Source organism: Sylvia atricapilla, chromosome 20 (assembly GCF_009819655.1).
Source record: "Sylvia atricapilla isolate bSylAtr1 chromosome 20, bSylAtr1.pri, whole genome shotgun sequence".
NCBI lineage: Eukaryota > Metazoa > Chordata > Aves > Passeriformes > Sylviidae > Sylvia > Sylvia atricapilla.
The window spans coordinates 8,324,655-8,347,693 of record NC_089159.1 but is presented as its reverse complement, the minus strand read 5'-3'; the positions used below and the strand labels follow the sequence as shown (position 1 = coordinate 8,347,693).

At 45.6% G+C, this 23,039-nt stretch overlaps 2 protein-coding genes across 2 annotated transcripts; both read right to left on the bottom strand.

Moving 5' to 3' along the window:
• Positions 1-364: 364 nt before the first annotated feature.
• GDPD1 (glycerophosphodiester phosphodiesterase domain containing 1) lies at positions 365-15,835 on the bottom strand. Its single transcript, XM_066333498.1, has 10 exons — positions 15,700-15,835; positions 11,459-11,501; positions 8,333-8,468; positions 7,699-7,744; positions 7,027-7,145; positions 6,358-6,447; positions 5,512-5,645; positions 4,944-5,003; positions 4,142-4,193; positions 365-3,614 (listed from the first exon to the last, which is right to left on the bottom strand). The coding sequence occupies exons 1-10, from the start codon at positions 15,833-15,835 to the stop codon at positions 3,492-3,494; spliced, it is 939 nt and encodes a 312-aa protein (XP_066189595.1). The 3' UTR covers positions 365-3,491.
• A 1,779-nt stretch (positions 15,836-17,614) lies between these two features.
• Positions 17,615-22,460, bottom strand: SMG8 (SMG8 nonsense mediated mRNA decay factor). The gene is made up of 4 exons (XM_066333491.1): positions 20,762-22,460; positions 19,857-20,002; positions 18,592-19,467; positions 17,615-18,052 (listed from the first exon to the last, which is right to left on the bottom strand). Exons 1-4 carry the CDS (start codon positions 22,443-22,445, stop codon positions 17,855-17,857), a joined length of 2,904 nt encoding a protein of 967 aa, XP_066189588.1. The 5' UTR covers positions 22,446-22,460; the 3' UTR covers positions 17,615-17,854.
• Positions 22,461-23,039: the final 579 nt, after the last annotated feature.

Sequence of the window (23,039 nt, the reverse complement as noted above, 5' to 3'; positions counted from 1 at the left end):
GCAAACATTTAGGGTGTGTTTTAAGAAATTGCACAGCATCCAGAGCCATCTGCAGAATCCTCTCCTCATGCTGGAAAAATCCTCCAGAAGTTACTAAACATTGTAACATACAAACCCCCACTTCACCTCTCTCACCTAAATATGAACCCTCAAGGCTTTAAAATTACTCTTGACCTTAAAACCTAATATTTAATGTAATCTAATGGCAATCCAGTAGGAAAGCTGGAGATTTTTCCTCTAGGACTAGAGAGGAAAGAAAGTTGCTGCAAGTGAATTGAGCACAAACTCAAACCAAGGACACTGTAAACACAAAATCACTCTCAGGGATCAGGTTTTTAGGGAAAGAAGTCACACCTAACAAGCATTCAGTTTTAGATCATTTATGAGCAAAGATGTTTTAATGTGCCACATTTCAAAAGCATCAAACCTTTCTTCACATGAAAAGAAAAATCACTGCATAGCTTTGGAGCTAGAGAGGTCCACGAGACTTTCTGCAAATTAAAAGTGCATGAAATACATGCAATCATCCTTCATACATAAAACAGTTTGCAACAAGGTTGAGGACACAGTGTTAAAACAATATTTAAAAGTACCTGAAAAGAATCTCTACTCAGAGATAAGAGATTAACTGAACATCCTCCTGGACAGTTGTGCAAGTTCTCAACAAAAGCTTTTCTGTACAAGTGGTTTAAAAATCACACAGCGAGTTCTGGAATATTCAAAACAAGGATTTAGATACAACAAATGCTTTACAGCTACCCCAATTCCATGGTATTTTTGTTACAAACAGTTATCATGGCCTAAGCCCTGTGCACTGGTGCTGGGATTCATCCACAGAACATTATCTGTCTCATGAGATCAAACCTGAGCTGATGAATAAATCCAGCAGCTTTTCCAGCACTGGACCCTTTCCCTCCCAATCAAATTTTACAGATTGAGCAGCAGATTTACCCAAGAGAGGTCAAAGTATAAACAGCACAGTCCAGAAGCTCCATCAGATGTAAGAACACTGGTGGTCTGACAAAAAAAGTGGTTGAAAAACATGTTGAGAATTTTACAAGGCAGAAGTTTCCACTTCTACTACTAGAGAGAGAACAAAGATATTAAAATTAAATATAAAACACTGTCATTTCAGTACCTGTGTTTTATCATCCAATACAGAATAATGGAAAATTGTTTCCATTGAGTGTTGTTGAGAAAAAGTAAGTCAGAGATCAAAACTGGTATTTTAAAATTTAGCTCTTCCTAACCTAAACAAAAAAGTTCCAATATGTCTTGGTAGGATTCTCTAAAACCATAATTATATTTTCATCTTAATATTGGTGCATGTGTTAAAAAATTCAACAGCAATAAAATGGAGTTTAAAAAAAAATCCACATCGCATAAAAACTATCTGGAGCTACAAACTAGTAATAAACCCAGATTAGGACAGAAAGGTGGCATTTTTTAATTTACTGAGCTGCATGTGGAACATCATCTATAACCATTCTGTGGCTTCTAAAAAGCAGGCAGAGCTGTGACTTGACTGATTATTAGCACTTATGTGACCAGACAGAACTGGTCTGAAAGGGAAACAGCTTAGTACCTAATAAATAATTTCATCCTTTTCCCCCCATGAACAGTTAGGAAGTTACATTTTCCTCTCTTCCATTCAATAAGCAACAAGGCTGATTAAATTAGGAGGAAATTGAATCTGCAGTCATCTTCACCAGGCAGATATTCAAAAGGACAACATTAACTCATCTGCCCCCATCAGCACATGTTCACTAGAATCCTAAATGCTGCAGGTTTTTTTCCATTTCATCCAGACGTATTCCTCAGAAAGGAGCTGTGGTGCAGAAACAAACACTCTCCATGCAGAGGGATTTGGCATTCTCACAGCCTCCTGACAGGCAGTGGAACAGCAAAGATGCTCCACACTTATAAAATATGGCACAGCAGCCAGGGAAGGTGCAACAAGAACCCTCCCAAATCTGAGCTAACAAGGGGGAAAAAATTACTTAGAAAAAATCAGTTTTTAGCACAGTGAGTGCTCCTTGCAGTAAACCCACATCTGGCTACTGTGTTTGTTATTAAGATCTATTATTTTCCACATCAAGTCCCTTCAAGAAACAGACACTGCTGGACCCAAACTCTTGTTTAGAGAGAGCATCTGATGGTTCAGTGACTGAGCTCTACACATTAATTAAGCCACAGTAATCAAACCCCTGAACCCCCAGCCACGACATGAGCACACCAAGGCACATGGGCACTGCAGGCTCAAACCTTGTCTGACACACAGGGAGCTCCTGCTCACAAAGACACAACAGCAGGGGAAGCTTCCAGAAACACCTTCCTGCCTAACCCAATTCCACCACATCTGGAGTTTTCCTGGCTTTTTGCCTGTTATTTCCATGTCCATGCACATGAACTTGATGGATATTGAATGAATTTTTGTGGAGAGAAAAGACTAAAGTTTACACACATTCTAGATTGACACTTCCTCCCTTTATAAATACACATAAAAATCTGCTTTGGGCGAATTCATTGAATAGGAACATTTTCATTTGTCCCTGAAACTCCTGACCAAACTTAAGTCTTCTTTGGTCCCTCACCCTAAAAAAACAACTTCCTGTTCATCAAGAACCACAAATGTGCAAAAAGACTTTTAGGACATTGTGAAAAGGCTATTTCAAAGTGAGTGTGATCTGTAACAAGTGCAATTTTCCATCCTGGAAATCCAGCCACTGGCATGACAGAGCCAGGGGCAGACCTGGACCCTGCAGTGGAACTCGGTGTCAAGCCCAAATCCTGATTTAAATCCTGGGTTTAGACCTGGACCAGCAAGTCACAGCGTTGCCATCACCTCAGAGAGGGTCTAAATCCAGTTCCACCTCAAGTTCAACATTCTTGTCAGTGAGAATAATGGAATCAATCTCTATTGAGTTAATTTTGGCTACAAAGTGACCACCTTCACTGAGTACACTTCAGTACCTGGCCAGCCACAGAGTCTGCTTTGCTATTTCTCCTGTGCCTGTTTTTGTTTTGTTTTCCTCTAGAAGTTACTTGAAATCTAAAAGCAACACAAGAAATGCAAACACACAGGCTACACTTTTCAGAAATTCTTCAGTTTCTGCTCACTAGAATATAACTGGAATAACTGACATGTCTTGACAGCTGCTTAGGAACACTTGTGACAGGGAAGATAAAGCTTATTATCTACAGGTACCTTATCAGGCAACTCTCTTCCTAATCATCACCATTTGTGAAGTGTGCTGTTGCTAAATGAGCTATTTACAAATGTAAACTATGTCATTAAAGTTTTAAAATAAATAGACAACCTTTACATTAGGTAGTGACTTGACAACAAGGTAACAGATCATCAGTTACATCTTTCCAACAAAAATGATCTGTGCATGCTGCCCCCAATTATTATTATTTTTTTTTTTTTTAATGAGGAAAAATCCTTGGCTCACAATCTGTTCTGGAAGGACTGTCTCAGTTTTCTTCCTTTATGCTGGGTAATTATGTAAGAACTCCTTCAGTTTTGTTGGATAGTCTGTCATCACTCCAGTAGCTCCAAGATCAAACGCTCTCTTGTATTCTTGTTCTTCATTCAGTACCCAAATGTACACCTATGAAATGAGATACAACAACCAAGTTATTACAGGAAATACTGATTTTTATTTTTAAAGGAGACTTTTGACCTAAATTGTTTGATCTGAGAGAGATGTTGCTGCATATTTAAAGTGAGAAATGATTACACTGTGACTTTTCCCCCCTCACCTTCCAAAAGGACATTTTTTAATGGTGACTCCAATTCCACTACCTGAGCCTTCAGATCCTTCTAAAAGTCAGTATTATTTTGTGAAAGCCCCACATCAGATAACCAGCTTTGCAGGTTTTATAGGCTTAATTTTGAAATGGGGAAAAAAAAAAAACCCACCCTAAACTTCAAGGGATTTAAATTAAAAATTCTATTTTTTTCCCTAGTGTACCAATCTTCCTTTGCAACCAGAGCAAAATAGAACAGTAGCATCTTTTGCTCAGGAATTAAACAGCAACTCAGAAACACAAAGAACTTAATGGAGGGAACAGGAACCTCTTTGAAGGCTGTGTCTGTCTGGTTTGAATTCTCACTTTAAGCTTTGCCCCACTGTACCTGGATGCCCCGAGCTGTGAGGTGGTCAAACAGTGCCTTCCTCATCAGCAGCCTGGGAAAGGAGAGGGAGATTAATTAACAGCTTCAAGTATATATGGAATTTTCAGTGTCTGTTGATGACCTGCAAGGAAGGTCCCAACAGTGTGTAGAGTTTTCCACAAGAGAAATTGAATTCTAGAAAACTTCCAGTTCAAGCCAATTCAAATATCAAATCTGCTGAAGAGCAAATCCAGCAGAGAAATCCTGCAGGTACCTTATACCATGTCTGATGAACCAACCCCTCTGCTTTCAGGAAATGTTTTCTCCTTCCCACCAAAAGACATGAAAATGTCCTGGAGAAACTAAACTAACAGATGTCAGCCAAGAGACACTGCAGTCACTGAAAACTGTGACTAAATCCCCTGTGAAACACAGATATTCTTAAAATGCAAAGTGTTCCTTGTAAGGCAAACAGTGTCTCTCCTTTGACAACATGATGAAACAGTCACATCCATGAAATCTGCATCCTGCATCTAATTGCATGTTAATTAGCTGAGCACACTTAAGGACAGAAGCTTAACAGACACAATTGGAATAATTCCCACTGTTACTGCACCTTAGAAAGCTTCAGTGTGTGGAAAATAAGAGCATGAAGCACACCTACCTAAGATTTGAATCTGATTTATCTTGCACTGACAAAAAGCTGGAAGAAACTGCAAATATATAATGCATGGATATAGCAATAGCTAATCTTGGTTGCTTGAGTCAAGTGTTAATATAAAGGCAAAATATAAATAAAAATTTAATCAGATGAAAATCTTACGTGTCAGCCAGCCAGATAATAAATTTCTGGCTTCTTGACATCTTCTCTGGTTCTTTCAGCCTGTTGAGGAAGAGGAAACCAAAAATTACCAGAGCATAGATTAAAATCTTAGTTGAGATGTTCCTGCAGAAGGAACATAAAGAATTAATCTTGCTCAAATTAGAGCAGTAATTTCACTGCTCAAGACAGTGACTTAAAATTGGGTTACACAAGAGAAATGAGCTACATTTAAGAGAAGCAGCAGAGATGAGAATTCTGCAGCATTTTGAGTGAAGAATGAGAAAGATTGCACAATCTCATATCCACCCTACTGCTGACTTGTCTCTTGGCCCTATCAGACAAATTTGTTCTCAAGAAAAGAGGAGAAAAGAGCAAGAATAAGTTGTAAGTGCAGCACTGCTGCATATTACTGTGCACAAAATTCTCTCAGGAATATCCAAAAGTGCCTAAACCCACAGAAAAAACCACCTCAGCCCAAGAAAGCAGCACTCAGGGAGGCATCAGGGGTCACCTGCTTTTTACACTGGTGCCCCCCCAGTGTAACACCCACTGCTGGGCTGTAACTCACTTGAGGATGATGGAAGGCATGGGAATCTCAAAGAACTCCTCCTTGAAGGGAATGAAGGGCAGCAGACCAGTGTAGAACAGGCCAAGGAGCAGGAGGACACGCTGGGCACAGAAGATGGTGGCAATGTCAGAGTTCTGCAGGAACCAGGAAAGAGATTCTCAGTTATCTTGGTAGACTTTGACTCTGCTGCAATTAAATTTACTCATCAGTGCATGTCTACAGTCACACCGAAGATGAAGCTGCCTTATATAAATAAATCTAACTGCTGTTCAGGTAGGAGGAAATGGAGTGTTGTCCTGCACAGATAAATTGAAATAATCAACTAGACTGAACTATCAACAAGATGGATTTCACTCAGGTGCACAGCTCCCTTGGACTAAGCTCAATTTTAATGTAATTCTAAATTGTAAAATTCCTCAGCACAAAAAGGAGGAGAATTATAGCTGTGAAATAACAGCTTTATGCTGATGCAACTGTGTCCACTAGTGGCCACATCCATTATTTTCATGCAAAGAAACAGACAATCAGCAATCCTTGGAAAAATTGCTTTTTATCAGATGAATGATGTACAAAACAGGCTCTAGGAACTCCTGGCATAAAATCGCAATGCCCTCAATTTCATAAAACAAGAATAAAACATGACTAAGCTGAACTCCAAGTATTTTATGGCAGGGTAGAGGGGTGTTAACTGTGCTTGTCTTCTGTTAGCAGTACAGCAAGCAGAACACAATCTGAGCACAGAATTTCTCACATGAGTAGAAGCCTGGTTAAATCTTGATTTGCAGGGTGCTTTTCTGCAGGTTCTGTCAGCACACAGTAACAAAGCTCAGCTGGACTCAGCCTTACCTCCTTGAAGCACTTGGATACAATCTCATAGTTGACATTCCCCCACACGGTGAGATGCTCTCTCTTGTACTGACTCACCAGCTCTGAGACCTGCAGCACAGAAAGCACAACTCTCACACACAGCCACTGGAAATGAAGTGCAGCGTTATTTAACTGCAACTCTTCATGGTAGGAAGGAGTTCTTTACTCTTTCCCAACTTCTCTTTTAGGTGGTTGTGATGCTTTGAGAGGAAATAAACAGGTGTTGAGGACAACAGATTATACCTACAAAACCCCTAAAGAATTCAAGAAACCTAAATGAATCAATAGTATTTGCTGGAAAGATTTCCCTCTGTGTTCATCTACATAATAACATCATGATTTTGGGCTGCTTTGCAGAGCAACAGTCCCTAAGAAGAGCCTTCCCATGAGGTACAACCCCAACATGTCTCCAGCAGTGCTGCAGCAGTTTCTTATCCAGATGAAGGGTCCTAAAGGGCTTTTACAGAATATCTTGCACAAGATCCCTTCTCTGTCTCCTGTATTATCTGACATGTGAAGGGTGAAGCAGCCCAAGAACACAGATCTTGGTTTCTCAGACTGCCACAACTCCAAAAAACCCCACCAAACTTCTGGAATATCAGCATCATTCCCCTGCCCTCACTCTCAGTTCAGCAGATTCTCAGGTACCTTTCTGATCAACACGTTGTTGTTCATTTTGATGTCAATGTTGACAGGAGTTTCTGGAAAGGCCTCAAACACCTCCTGCAGGAGTGGGATACGATTGTCTGTCCCCTCACACTGACATTCTGGGGAAACAAGGAACTCTGTCACTGCTGTGGCCACTTTAACAAACCACAGATAAAAGCAGAAATGTCAGAGCGCACGTTACCTTAAAACTTTATTAAAAGTATAAAGCTTCAAGGATAATCACGTTTTTTAAACAAAAAATGACATCACTTAGCTGTAATTAACCATGACAAGCTCATTTCCATTATGAAAATGCCCTGAGCATGTTGCACATTCAGGTTTTAACTTTGTGAAATTCACTCATTATTTAGCAACAGTAGGAGTGCAGGCAATGTTAAAATCCTGAAATAGCAAACACAGGCTCAGTTACCACACACCAAATGCAACAAGATTAATATGAAAAAGACCAAATAAGAACAAAATTTCCTTCTGAACTCCAAGTCATACCTACGGTAACTACTCAACTGGTTTCTACAGAATTGTATTTTTCTTTTGAAACTTCTTTTATCATGATATTGAGAGGAGCAAATGCATTTTTCTACTCCTTTAGCCAAAGCAAGAATCTGCCAGTCTACAAAATAGAAAATTGAAACAGCAAGAGAAACATCTCACCTTTCTGAAAGGTGACATCCAGCTTGCAGAGATAGGGTGGAAGTTCCTTAAAAATAAAGAGGAATGGAACATCAACTCAAATGCAGGGATATAATCATGACACCCCTCCAAAAAGACCAAAAAAAAAAAAATAATCATAATTATAAGCAACTTATCTTCTCTTCCAAAAAAACCCTGATTTTGTAGCACCACATTCAGTATTAATTGAACTATTTGGCATTCTTAGATTTGAATCACCTGTAGCTGAATAAGGCAAACATTCCCAGATGCCTGAGAACTCTGAAAATTCCACTGTTGAGGCAGGGGAGATCCATCTCCCAGTTCTTCCACTAAAAAACTGGTCACACCAGGAAGAGCTTTTTGTCACTCTGCCATCAATCCGTGTGACAAAACATCCCAGCTCCAGAGCCATTCACCCAATCTGATACTGGAGGAGTAAATCACCCTCTGGAATGTGCCAGGTGTCATCTTCTGACTGCACAGGGAGTTCAGTGAGGGTGCTTTAGTTTAGGGCTGTTTTTTTTGTTTAGGTTTTTTATTGAGATGAATCCTCCCCTGCCCACACAAAGCCCCCTGCCCACTCCAAAAATGCATTTTTCCACATCCCCTCCAGCCCATTTTCTCCTCAACTCACCGAGTATTTGAGGTCAGATATGTTGACATCGACTCCTGTGGATCTCTTCAGGTTCTCATCATGGGACACAACCACCTGCTCGTCTTTGGTCAGGTGACAATCCAGCTCCAACATGTCTGTCCCCAAATTGACGGCGCTGCAAGGAACCAAAGCCAACACATCCCACAAAACCAACCCCACTGGAAAGGGCTTTGGGTGCTTCAGTGGTGCAAGGAAATCCTCACAGCAATCCTCACTCTCTGAGCAGTGGGAAGCTGATGTGAGAATAAACAACATCTGGAGGCAGAGATGGGATTTTTGGCTCTGGCTCCCATAGGAATTAGGAAGTTCACCTGTGGATTGCAGCCTGCCACCCCCAGGGTTGGGAAACCTGCTCCTAAAGGATTGGTTCAGGATTTGGAGTGGGGTGTTCATGAGTAGCAGCACATCTACTCACTGGAGGAAGTGAGGTTTTGAAAAAAGAAATTGAATTTGTGGATTAGGAACAACAAATGACAGGGGATGTGAAAGCTGAAACAGGAAGGGATGGATCAGGAAATTAGCAGTGGGACTTTCAAGCTTTTGGCTCTTTTATTGGGTAGCAAAAGAATCTTAAACTATTATTTTAATGAAAAAGTCTTAATTTAAATTAAAAAGGAAATAAAGCACTAAACATCCAGTCATATTTTTCAAAGCAAAATAGCTATTCCTATTCCAACCCACTGCTTTTTTGAAAAGCTCTAATCCAATCCTAAATCCACCCCATGGTAGTTTGGTTCACAGGAGGGGTAAGGAAAGCAGAAAGTAATAATTATATTGATGAAAAATAAGTACAAGAAACCTCACACCAGAACAAAAAAAGAGCTTTACTGCAATGAGCAGAGAATTGCTCACTTAACTAGAAAAGAGATGTCACTCCAGCAGACAGAGAAAAGTCTGAACTCTTTCTTCAAAACCTTTTTATCCACCTCTGAGCAAAGTTACACCACCTGTGAGTTGTGCCTGAGACCCAAAGCTCTGTAAATCGAGCAAAGGCCTTTTCCTTTTGGGCTTTATTGGCTGCTGAACACAGCCCATGAACAAATGCAGCAACAAACAACAACAACAAAAATAATCAGAACATACTCCCCGAAGTGTTTAATACAATTTCTGGTCCAGCTGGGATAATGATCAAGGAGGGTTGTCAAATTAAAGCCAATTTGTGAACTGTTTGCCAGTGCTGCTAATTAAGAATTAGGAGAGGAACAAAATCCTGTTACATATGGAAGAATCACGGGCTGTACTGGGTGATTTTTTTTTCTCCTGAGGGAAAGCAACTTCAAATCTGCTGCAGGAGATTTGCCAACTGTGTAGCTGTCCCCATGTTTTATCATTTCACCAGCAGATTTTATCAGCAATATTTCTTGCCTAAAAAAGTCAGGGCTGATGCTGCAGGGAGAGGGGAGAACAACAACTTTCCTTGTTAACAAATTTGAGATTTTGCCAGGCCCTTAGGAGCAGCTCACTGCTAAATAAGCTTCCTCAAGTGCTGAGCTTTCCCAGCTGGAAATCAGTTTGTTCTGTCCAATTCCCACTGCTCCAGAGAAGGCTCCAGATTCAGAACATCACTGTGGGTTCAGATCCCACTGCTCCAGAACTCAAGCTGTGAGGTAGGCTCACATTTGCAAATCAGGGTGAAAGTGCTCTTGCTTAAAATCTGTTATTTTATAATCTAAAACCACCACAGAAGCATTTAAATGTGGTAGAACAAGATTATAGCCCTCCCATCTATTATGCATTTTACCTAATAAAACAAAAAAATTTAAAAATATTATCTTCAATACAAAAAGCTTATAGTTTCCTTCCAGAATATTTATAAATTAAGCAGTATGGAACCTGAAATTCCCAATGAAGGCCTCCTCCCCCCATACACACATTCTCTTCTGGATTCAGCTACAACAACAGCCAGATATTCCTGCTTGTGCAAACCTGCAGGAACAGCTTCCTGCAGACACACCCTGCTTGGCTTCACACAGGATCTGATGGGTTATAAATTGATCAGCTCCTGTCAGCTCTTTGAGCCAATCCTGACCATCTTTCAACACCCAGATCACTGATTTTCTACCCCATTCCTTTTGCTACTTTACTTGTACTGGACCTCAATGCATTTGTTCCACCACAACTGTAAAATAAATAAAATGGCCAGAAGAGAGTCCAGAAAAACATCATCACAAAATGTATTACCCCCAGCACAGTCCTTACTTTAAGTATTACTGCTTATTTCCAGGAATAAAATAAAAATAGATTATGGAATAACTTCCATTGCAAGAGCCCTTCATGCACAGAATGAGTGTGATATGAAATGAAAATTAAGAAATGGTTAAAAAAACTCAGAAAGAAGCACTTTCAGAAAGTCTGGTGGCAGACTTGAAAAAAAGGCAGGCCAGCAGGGGAAAAAAAAAAACACAAAAAGCCACACAAAACTATGCTGAGCTTCCATGGAGATAGAAAATAGTGCAGTACTTTCTTTTATTTGGTTGGGAAAGCTGGCACCCCTGAGGCTGCAGGGAAACAGCAAACTGATGAGGCTCCTTAGCACAAAGCAAATTAGAAAAACCCCAAACAAAACCAAGAGGAGCCCACATAATGTGGTCCCTTCTCAGCAGCAGTTGGGAGTTTTAGATATGCTGCTTCTTTAAATACCTTTGAGAACCTCGTTAAAATTCACTACTTAAATGCTGGAGGGCTTAAAAGGTTTTCTGGTCCCAACCTCATTTTAAACCCCTGAGTAAGAGGCTTTCACACATTGCTTGACTGCAGAGTGTGAGTGCAGGAAAATAAAAACATCACCAGCACCATTTTCCGCTTTATAACGATAAATAAATTAATAGAAGTAATCAGCATTAAGCACAGCATTGTTTGCTGGTTTGCACAGCTCGGGCCTCAGGGTTTGTTTCCATTTGTTGGTAACTGTGCACAGACCATAATTTGTGGTCTCCCAGCTCCTTCTGGTGAAACTGGAGTGGATGTTTGGCAAGGAGAGGCGACTCTCACAACTAGGACACTGTAACCCCAAGGAACTGATGCAGTCCCACCTCCCTTGATTGCTTCACTCACTGGAGACACTGAGAACACCTAATTGAGGTACTCTCATCCTTTTGTACTCACTGGTGAAAGGCTGCCATTGTGTTCTCCAGGTTCTCTCCAGCACCTACAGAAATAACAAAAATAAAACTTAAAATCCTTTTTCTCCCCTCAATCCCACTGAAAATACGATTAAAAACAACAGGTTTTAAAATATACATATTTTGAGAAATGAGGATCGAGCTGAAGGCAGAAATCTCTGTTGCCACCAACCTGCTGGAGAGACACGACCTTCTCCAGGTAAAATGATTTTAAAAAAAGAACTTACCTTGGATTTGTGTAAAACTTTGAATATGCAAACCAAAGTTTTAATTTTACTAGAGGTATTTAGCTAGGACAATATGCCCCACAGGCACAGGGACACTAAATGCAAAAATCTATTTGAGAGTTAGTGGGGAGAGTAACAAGTGAAAAAAAAAAAACAAAAAAGCTATGAATTAAAGCATCCAAGACATTCTAAAGCTGACACTCCCTAAATGCAAAACCCAGCTGATGATCAAATAGGTGACAACCTCTTTTTTTTCAGTGCAAGGATATTCCCCAAACAGCTCAGCTCTGTCAATAAAGGTTTGTGCTGCTGGAGAAGGAATGAAATACACATCAATTCCAGTTAAGAAATGAAAGGACAAGCAAATTTAATTTTCTCTCAGGCAGGACTAAACTCTGCAACTCCGAAGCCAGCATTCTCTGCATGAAAATCTTTGAAAATCAGCCTGATTAGGGACTGCAAAAGGTTGTGCCTTCTCCCCACCTGAGAAAATAGGCAATGTTATGGACTGAAAAACACAACCACCTCAGGAAGATACACGTGCTGATGAAGATATCTATGCAAATTTTTACTGCTCTATGTCAGTAATGAATGACAGACTTTGTAAACAGCAATTATAAGAGCTCCAATTAAGGCCTTGCCTATTAACAAGGCCTCACCAGGACATACTTACCTAAACCTGCCTTCAGTTACTTAATTAAAGCAATGCACAACCACCAATTTAAAACTGTTGTTCTCAGGTAGGTTTACAAAATGGAAGACTCAACTGAGAACCATGATGACAGAATTCTGCAGGGTTTTGTGTAAAACAATATGGTGAGTCCACAGCAACTTCTGTGATCAGACATTCATCAATATTTTATGGGATTTCATTGCAGAACTGGGAATTGGCTGAGTGGCAAAAGTGAACCAAGGGACAAAGGAAAACACAAGAACCTCATGGTATCCAGCTGGTGATTGCCTAACAAATGTAGGGAAACCCCTACACAGGACAGGCTGATCAGTTACAAATTAACTGCAATAATAATCCAGGTTTTTAGATAACTTATCAGCTGGGGCAATCCAGCCCATACATCCTGAACAGTCAGGGAAGGGCAAAAACACCTGACTCAAGTCTTCCATCTGTGAACAAAGCAAGAGTATCATAACATTCCTGGGCAGAAAAATAAAAACTTTTAAGTGGCTGATCTAACAAATCACATGGCAGGGAGGTGGTCAAGGGCCAGGGCTGGTGAGTCAAATGCCTGACTTGTATCATTTTTTTGGGGAAATGAGGAACAAAGTTGAGAGATCAGCCGAAAGAGGAATCCTAAATCAGCAACCACATGCAAAAAAGGGAACTACAGAAGTTATTTGATCCAAGTGATTTTCTCCCCTGAAAAGTGAGAGGGCTGAGCCGACCAAAGAGCTTCTGACACTTCCTCAAACACACCTCCAGCCTCATGGGCTCGTGTGCTGCTGCATTCCCTATGAGGAATTAACCTTCCCCAGCCAGAATGGCACATCCAGACACTAAGAGGGCAAATTCCAACTCTGAAAGCACCACCATGGCCAAGAGGGAGCCAACACCAAGCACCAGCTCAAGGAGATGTCCCTCAGAAGATCTTGGGGCCAGCAAGTCAAGGGAGATGATTATTCCCCTCTGCTCAGCACTGGTGAAACCACAGCTGGAGCACCACGTCCAGTTCTGGGCTCCAAAGCACATAGTTGATATGGATCTATTGGATTGAGTCCAAGGAAGGGCTCTGAAAACTAAGGGATGAGAGATTCTTGTGTACAATGAGAGGTTGAGGGTGCTGGAATTGTTTTGTCTGGAGAACAGAGGCTGGGGATGATCCTACATGTGTAAATACCAAGAGGAAAGGGAACAAATTTAAATACAGGGAAGTCAGTTCATAAATGTAAGAAAACACCCTTTGTTTATTGCAAGATGATCCAACTTTGGAATAGGCTTCCTGCAGAGCTTGTGGAGACTCCAATCCTAGATGTATTCAAAACCTAACTGTACCAGGTCCTGGTTAACCTGCTCTGGTGAGATGAGATCTCCAGAGGCCCCTTCCAATCTGAATTATTCTGTGTAAAAATCATCATGCTATCCTCTCTGAGACCTTGCAATCCAGGGCTGCAGGCATCAACAGACAATATCAAGACTCAATAACTGCTCTCAGAAATGACCAATTTTAAAATTACGCAGAAATAAAGAAATAATTCTGAGCTGATTCTACAAAAATGAGGTGAGGAGAAAGCTCTCGAAGGAGAAAGCAAGCGAAATCAGACTTAAAAAAAAATTACAAGGTTTCCTCTCAGAGAGAAAAAAGCCAAAGGGGTTAAGCATTACCTTGATCTCCCAAGTTAATTGGAGTAATGCAATAGGAAACCTGACACTGAGCCTAAAGCTACAGCATGACTAAAGCCCGAGGAGAACTCCAGTCCCGCAGGAATTTATGTGACAGGGTAAACACCAAGGAGAGAAAAGCACGAGTGATCTTCAGCCTCAGACGAGCAAAAAAAAGCTGCTGTAAAGTTCAGGGCTGCCCTCCTGCCTCAGGTGGATTTCACAGGAACAATTCACAGACCGTTCACTTGGAATGCCTGGGGAATAATCCTCCCTTTAAGCCAGGCTTTCCTGCTGTTCCGACGGGGCTTAGAGCAACCGGCCCAGGCACCGCATCCGAGGCTTAGAGCTGTGTGCCTTAACTAAGGAGCGAAGATTAAGGGGATCACGCCAAGTTCCAGCAAAGTCGCCTGCGAGTTTTTAACAGCTTAAATGAAAAAACCAAAAAAACCCAAAAAAATCAAAAAAACAAACCCCAACCAAAAAAGAAACAAACCAGGAAACCCTTAAAATTAAGCAGCTTTTCTTTTGCTGAAGGAAAAATATAAATGCCAACCATCGGATGATATAGAAGTTCCACGCCAAAAGCTACGTTTTATGCTGTACTTAAAGCCATAAAGAAATTTAAACTGCCAAATAAAGGAAATGAAAGTTTAGTTAAAAATAAAATAGGGATGAAATCATTAAGAGATCAGCTCCAGTTTTTGTATTTTGATAATTCCAGGCAGCAGCATTTGTTAAGGACTACTGGCTAAAACTGTGATCAACCCCTGCATAAAGTGGCACTAAGTATGATACTGAAAACTGTTGAAACTCAGCACCAGACATCTCTCACACAAAAGAATGAAAAATATTTACCAACAAACAAGCCACTTTCAAAAGTTAAGTGAGGCAGCAAGAAAAAGCACAGAATTGATCTCTACAGAACAAGAAGACACACCTTGCTACCTTTTTCCCCCTAAAGTGCTTTGGAATAGGCAGAAGAAACTTAAAACTCTCTTTTAGCTGTTTTAGACAGAACCAACACGCCTGACTCTCAAACGGGATGGGTTTTACCAGGGCACGGAGCCATCCACTGTCTGCCTGCAGCACCGAGGGGAGCAAGAACAGAGTCACAGCAAATTCTGTCTCCCCTGAAAGCAGAAAGCAAAGCGAACAGGCGGTCAGAGGCAAGAAAAGCCATCTCTTGTACTGCTCTAAGCAACAACCAGACGCCCCTCTGGTTGGGGAGAGAAATACCAGGATACAGAACCGCTAGAAGAAAATACAGATATACGATTGAGAGGAAGAACATCACGCCCCACGCCAACAAAAAAAAAAAAAAAAAAAAAAAAAAAAAAGAAAAAAGCTGATTTTCGGCTGGCGCGGCTGGACTTCGGAGATTAATTCCGCGCTGAACCGAGGCACTGGTCAGCAGGTGGCACCTAAAATTAGGCTGCGGGAGGAAGGTTTAAAGGGAGCCCGCTGCAGCGAGGCACGGACCCCGCGCAGCCCCTCAGGACCCTGCCGTGCCCGGTTCAGAGCAGCGGCCCCGAGTCATGGCCTGGGGGCCACAGACCCTGAGCGCCGAGAGCCGGGCGGGGACCATCCCTCAGGAGCTGCGGAGAGCACAAAACCGGCTCCCGCATCCCCTCCCCTCCATCCCCGCGGCCCCTCGCTCACCGCCTCGGTGCGAGATGTGCCGGCAGCGAAAGCGCTGCCGTTTGGGCCGGTGCAGCAGCCCCGGACACTTGAGGAGGAGCGCGGAGGTGAGGACGTATCCACCCAGCGTGGAGAGCACGTAGAGCGTAGCCGACATCCTGCTGCTGCTCCTTGTCAAGCGGCTGCCCTCGGCTCGTCCTGCCGCCGTCCTTGTCCCTGTGCCAGCCCTCAGCCGGCTCAGGGCGAGGCGGAGCCGCTGAAGGACGCGGAAGCTCCGAGAGGCAGCGGCGGCTCCGAGGGAGCGGAGTCTGTGCGCCCGCGCAGCCGCCGGGGGGAGCGCAGTGCGCATGCGCGGCGGCCCCGCGCCCTGCCCGGCCCTTCCCGCCCGGCCGTGAGGGGCTGCCTCAGAACCGCTGTGGGTTTAATCCCTAATGACAGCTTTTCATTCCCCGCCCGGCCGTGAGGGGCTGCCTCAGAACCGCTGTGGGTTTAATTCCTAATGACACCTTTTAATTCCCCGCCCGGCCGTGAGGGGCTGCCTCACAGACGCTGTGGGTTTAATTCCTAATGACACCTTTTAATTCCCCACCCGGCCGTGAGGGGCTGCCTCAGAACCGCTGTGGGTTTAATCCCTAATGACACCTTTTAATTCCCCACCCGGCCGTGAGGGGCTGCCTCACAGCCGCTGTGGGTTTAATTCCTAATGACACCTTTTAATTCCCCACTCCCGGCTCCTTGATAGCAGGTGGAGGGAAATGTGTTGTCCACACCCCCGCCCAGCCGTGAGGGGCTGCCTCACAGCCGCTGTGGGGTTTAATTCCTAAATGATTCCTAATGACACCTTTTAATTCCCCACTCCCGGCTCTTTGCTCGCAGGTGGAGGGAAATGTGTTTTCACACCCTCGCCCAGTGCCCGCCTCACGGGCGGGGTTGACGCGGTTAAAAACAGCGTTTTGCGGATGCTGTGGGTTAATTCTCGATTATAGGCTTTTATTTTTCACCTGGCTTGTCCCGGCTGTCTCCTCACAGGGGGAAGGATGTGTTTTCCCCACCCAGCCCCTCAGCGATGTCAGATTCCAAGCGGGAGGGATGCGCTTTCCCCACACAACCCCTCAGCCATCACAAAATCATGGAATGGTTGCGTTGGATCTTTAGAGATTATTGAGTCCAGCCCCTTACGTCGTATTTCAAACAGGAGGGATGCGTTTTCCGCATCCAACAGCTCACAGATATCATATTCCAAACGCAGGGATGTGTTTTCTTCAGTGAGCCCCCCAGCGATGTCATATTCCAAATGGGAGGGACACTTTTCCCACACCCAGCCCCTGAAAGACCATCGAATGCTTGGAAAGGATCTCCAAAGGCCATGTAATGCAACCCCTAACAATATATTCCAAATAAAGGGAGGTGTTTTCCTCACCCAGGCCCTCAGAGATGTATTCCGAGCAGAAACCAGGTCTCAGCTCCACTCATGCAGTATAATTATTGTACTATAGCAAACTGGCAAATTAAATTTTGTGTGCATGCTAATTAGAAACAAATATTCTAGAAATTAAATTAGGTCTCAGCATACAGCCGCTGTCACTAATACTTCTTACTTCAGTGAAAAGTTGATTTACTGTGGCTGATTTTTTGGCACTGAAAGTCACTTGATACAGGTGAGCACTTTCTGGCTTTGCTGCTAATACACATCAGAACTGCAGTATCTTTTTTTTTTTTCCCCCCAAGACAAAATGATTTCTCCCATCATCACATTAAAAACATCATTTACATACAAATAGCTTGTTCAGAAAAAGAAAAGATTTTGCTCATCATTGCTCAATATGACAAAGTAAACTTGATTTGGGGCAGTGCTAATTTTTGAATATTCCTAAATAGGTATGTGAAAAGGATGGGGAAAAGCACTGTCATCAAAACACCTAGTAATACAAGATCATCACTTTACAAAAACCAGCTTTTATTTTTTTTTTACATATGAAAACATATAAATATGAAAACTTAATAAATGGAAAATGTCTTTTCCTGCTTTGATATCAACTTTTATTTTCAATCTGACCGCGTTCCAGTGAAATACAGTGGGGGCTTCACACAATTGACAACTGTTGGGTAACCAAAACCCACGAATTGGATTGAAGACAGCCTTCTTACACTAAAACAGATCCACCCCGAACCATTCTTATTGTGTGATTGCTTTCAGTATCCCTCGGAGGACTTTGTAGCTCATTAACTGTTGGCTTTCTTTGGGAGGGAAGCAGGGCCCCCGTTCTGTCACATAGGCGTAGGGAAACCTCAGCACCCAGAGTCCATCAGAGGGGAGGGTGATTTCCTGCTTCTCGGGGTAAAATATAGGACAGGGTGGTGGTCCTGGTTGAACCTAAAACCAAAAGAAAATGTCAGTAGCTAATCAATCATCATTACTACTTTAAAAAGTAACAAAATGCAAATGGAGGTTTTTTCAAGCGCGTGTTAAAAAAAAGATGGAAGGAATTGTGAAGAATTCTCCAATTAAGAAAACCAACTTTTTTTACCTCCTAAATTCAAATGGTAGCTAAAAATAATTGAGCAATGAGTCACTGCTTTTCTCCATGACATTTAAAATGACAAAGTCATTCTTAAAGAGTGATTGTTAGCTTTTTTTTTTTTTTTTAATAAAAGCCATTATTACAGCAAGAAATGTCAATAGCTCATCCTTGACAAAATGTTTTTGTAAACTTACTTTATACAAAGTATAAATTTGGCACATTGAAGTTTAAGAAATCCCAGGTGCTTATGTAAGAGATACTTCTGGAAAGGGCTGTCTTGGCTGAAGCTGGTCTGAGTTGGTTTGAGTGACACCCTTCTGCTGTCACCCTTGTTAACTCCTGTTTCCACAACAACCCCTGCTGTTCCCAGATTCCCTCCTGCACTCCCTACCTGAGGCGTTAAGGTGATCTGCAGAGGAGCATCAGGAACCACCACGAAGAGCCTCATGAACTGGGCGTAATGGGGCTTGAGGCCCCGTCCCTGCGTCGAGGACAGGATGTACAGGGGCATGTCGGAATTGAGGGCCTTGAGGGCGGATTCCTTCGGCCCTCCTCCCATCACCTTCATCACCTTGTCAGGCCCTGAGCACATGAACCTCCTCCCACGTGCGTCTTCATATTCAAACCCTACAAAAGCTCGAGCGATGTCGTCCCTCCGCCGGCCTCTTCCCATCACCACGGCGCTTCTTTTCCCAGGAACAGCTTTGTTGGGTGCAGGCCAGGAGTTGGTGTCCAAGTCTCCCTCATCTTCAGTTCTCGTCCTGATGACGATGTCCCAAGGCATTAAATAGTTGGTCCCCGGGATAAAGCCCTGTTGATCTAAGCCTGTGTGGAAGTTATAAGCCTTAGCAGGCCCCAGCTTCACCAGTGACCAGCTGGAGAATTTGGGCAGAAGGCCTTTGGGGCAATTGGAATGGAGCATCCCAGGGAGGTACTCGACAGTGGACGCCTGGCGATCTACCAGGCTCGGCCTCTTCTCACTCTTGGAGTCCCCGCTCTGCCCGTGGCCGTCTGCATTGTCCCCTCCACCCTGGGCATCGGGTGGGTAAGTGCCCAGGCTGCCCGTGGACTGGCCCAGGCTCAGGGCTAAGCTCAGGCCTGTGCTCTCTCCCTGAGTCTGAGGTTCTTTCTCTTTGAGTTTCTCCATCTCGCCTTCCGGAGGGGCGGGCGATGACTCGTCCCGAGCAGGGGCCGGGTCGGGTGTGCTCGGCTGAAATATGGGGAAGTTGATGTGCTCCAGTTTTCCACAGCACTTCTCTTCCAGCATCTGCATGAAAGAAAACGTGGTTTAGTATCCACCTCGAGATGAAGGAGCTCAGAGCCACAACATTCAGCAGTTACAATTAACATTCAAGAGGTTTGCACCACGTGAGAACCAAAGCAGTGATGGGAACACGGCCACAGACCTGATTATGTAAAATTCACATGAACCAACACATTCAAAGTGTAAACAGATGCCTTAACAGGTGCTCCTGTGTGTGTGCACTGGAAAAGACTGGAACTGCCCATCCTGGTCAGCCCATTTCTGCTCCCAGAAATGTCTCCCCCAAGCAATAAGCTGATATGGTTAAGGAGAAACTTGTGGTGACTTCAGAATACAGACTCTGCAGATGAAACAAAAGCACTGCTTGAAGCACCAACAGACCTAACAGTTACCTGGTAAAAGTCATAATTAGCTGCTTTGATATCAAAGGGGTCCTCCCGAGGAGCTTGTTTCCTTCCACAGTTACAGGCACCAGTGGAACGGGCCCGGCTGTTGTGGTACAGAATTGGAGGATTTCTGTCTGCTTCTGGCTTTTCCCCTGAAAGCAAAATCAGTCAAACCTTGGGCACACTGCTCACCATTCAAAACTTTCTTTATTCCCTTTCTTTATATCCACTGCTCCCTCCCTGCTTATACATATATATAAAATGATTTGCCACTGGTTTGTTATGCAACTCCTCCCTTTCCCACTTTTAACAAAATAAAGTTCCAGGAGAGGTTATACCACTAAACCAACCCTTATTTGTTTTTACAACCTCTTTCCTGAAGGCTCAAAGTTCTTCTGCCTGCAATAAATGTGCAGAAGTCAGTTTTGACTCCCTGATCAATCAGGTTATTTAAAACAAAGGGGGATGCTTATGCTTTTTAGAGAGCTTTGTTCTTTCATTCCTCTTGTTACAGAACTCTAGTGTGATTACTTTTAATTATTAAAACAAAATCAGAGTTGCTACTAAAATGAGAAAATCAGAGTAGCTACAAAAATCAGAGTTACTACTAACAGTGGACTAAACATTACTCAACATAAAGGAAACCTGCACAGCAGCTCTGCTATGATCCCCCTGGAGAGATGATGCCAGAATCATTTGGGGTGGGAAAAGACCTCTGAGATCATCGAGTCCAACCCTTCCCTGGCCACCACCTTGTCAGTTAGAGCAGAGTGCCACATCCAGTCCTTGATCACGACGCTTTAAAGCTGAAAACTTTCATCCCCCACAACATCTCAGCATCGGTGCTTTCAGCCTAGGACACTTTAAAGCAGACACCAAACTAAACCATGAAACCAAAGCACAATCCTTACCTGCTTTGGGGAGCAGATGGAACTTGTGCACGCAGTGCTGGTCGGTCAAGCTCCGCTCCTCGCACAGCTGGTGCCCGTTGCTCCAGAACTTGTAGCAGTCCTCGTTGAGCTGCATGGCGTACTTGTGGAAGGCCGGGCCCCGGGCGTGCTGGCTGTACACACGCAGGGCCTGTGCCAGCTGGTTCTTGTGCACTGTCATGGTGTAATTGTGGGGCAGGTTGGACTGGTAGGCGCTGTGGGCCATGGGCAGAGCCTTCTGGCAACGGTTTTCGGAGAACTTGGTGTCTATGTCTAAGTAGCCTTCCAAAACTTTGATGCTGCTCATGATTTTCGAGCTCAGCTCGCCACAGGTCGGGTCATCGTCCTTGCCTTCGATGGTCACCTCGTAGAGTTTCAGAGCTGCAGCCACCCACTTCTGGTAGGTGGGGAGCTCGAAGTGAGAGGGCTGCGGGTTCCTCCCCACGCTGTCTTCGAAGCCCTTCTTGCTGAGCACCAGCTCCACGTGCTGCCACAAGAACTCCTTGAGGGTGCAGTCCACGAGCTGCCCAGAGGAGCTGGAGCTAGAGCTGCTACTCTCTGCGTGGAAGGAGAGCTGCTGCCGGCCGTGCCTCATCATCTGATACCTCCTGGGTCCCGACAGGGTGGGAGCCAGCAGCGAGTCAGTCTCTCTCATGGTGCAGTTGCTCCTGAGCTGGTCGAGAAGCATGGCCACGGGATCGTCTCCGTCCTGGGGCCCGCCAGCCACGATGTACACGAAAGCCTGGTTGGCAGGCACGGTGAACAGGCAGTTGATGCTCTGGTTGGTCAGCACCCGGCTCTTGCGGAAGATGCGGTAGATCTGATCCTCCAGAGCGTGCTGCAGCCTCCTCTTGGGGGAATGCTTCTTGGGGGGCGGCTTTTCCAGGTGACCACAGGGGTCCTGGCCCCTGCTTGGCAGCGGATCCACCTTCAGAGCCCCGTTGAGCTGGAAGAGGAAGAGGAGGCGTGGAGGGCATGGCCTGCAGTTGAGCTTCCACTCCTTGCCGACCGGGCAGTCCTTGATGGCAGCCTTCAGGGAGGGCAGCACCTTCTGCCGCAGCCCGTCCAGCGCCCTGAACACGCGGTCGTAGGTGATGTCGAAAGAGCAGGTGGGATGCACCAGCAGCAGGATGTGGCACACGGAGAAGAGGTAGAGGAGGCTCAGGCAGTGCAGCTTCTCCTGGTGCTTCCAGAACTCGTGCGCCTCGGCGTGGGGCAGCGGGGCCGGGCCTCCGGAGGGGTGGCCGGGCCCGGCCTCTCTGTTCTCGGCCGCCGCCAGGTCCCCGCAGGCGCGCAGCAGCTGCGGCGTGTCGCAGATGGAGGTGAGCACCAGGTACAGCACGCGGCTCTCCTGGCTGTAGTACGCCTGCAGCTGGTTGTAATCCTTCGTGGCCGGGTCCACCTCCTGCCCCGCGGCGCCGTCCGCCAGCTCGGGATCCTCCTCGGGGAACAGCGGGAACACCTGCCGGTCGCACACGGTGCTCACCAGGGCCTCCTTCTCGGAGCAGAGCTGCAGCGCGGTTTTGCCGAAGATGCCCACCACGCACACCTCCTCCTCGCCGCCCGCCGCGCCGCCCGCCTCGGCCGCCAGCAGCAGCTCCCGCAGGCTCATGGGCCCCACGGCCGTGCCCATGGCCCCGGGCGGCCCGGCCCCGGGCGGCGGCATGGCCCGGCCCCGCTCCCGGCCCCGCTCCCGGCCGGAAGCGGCGGAGCCCCGGGCCCGGCCCCGCGCATGAGCGGCCCCGCCCCGGAGGGCGCGGACACGGGCACGGGCAGCGGGCGGGGCACCGGGGGCGGCTCCGCTCACCGGCACCGCGCAAGGGCCGGGGCCGCACCGCCGGGAGCCCCTGCCACGGACCATGCCGGGAGCCCCGGGAGAGGCCGCCCCGGACCGTGCCGGGATGCCGGGAGCCCCGGGAGAGGCCGCCCGGACTGTGCCGGGATGCCGGGAGCCCCGGGAGAGGCCGCCCCGGACCGTGCCGGGATGCCGGGAGCCCCGGGAGCCCCTGCCACGGACCGTGCCGGGAGCCCCGGGAGAAAGCCGCCCCGGACCGTGCCGGGAGCCCCGGGAGAAAGCCGCCCCGGACCGTGCCGGGAGCCCCGGGAGCCCCTGCACGGACCGTGCCGGGAGCCCCGGGAGAAAGCCGCCCCGGACCGTGCCGGGAGCCCCGGGAGAATGCCGCCCCGGACCGTGCCGGGAGCCCCGGGAGAAAGCCGCCCCGGACCGTGCCGGGATGCCAGCGCAGGGATGTGCCACCGG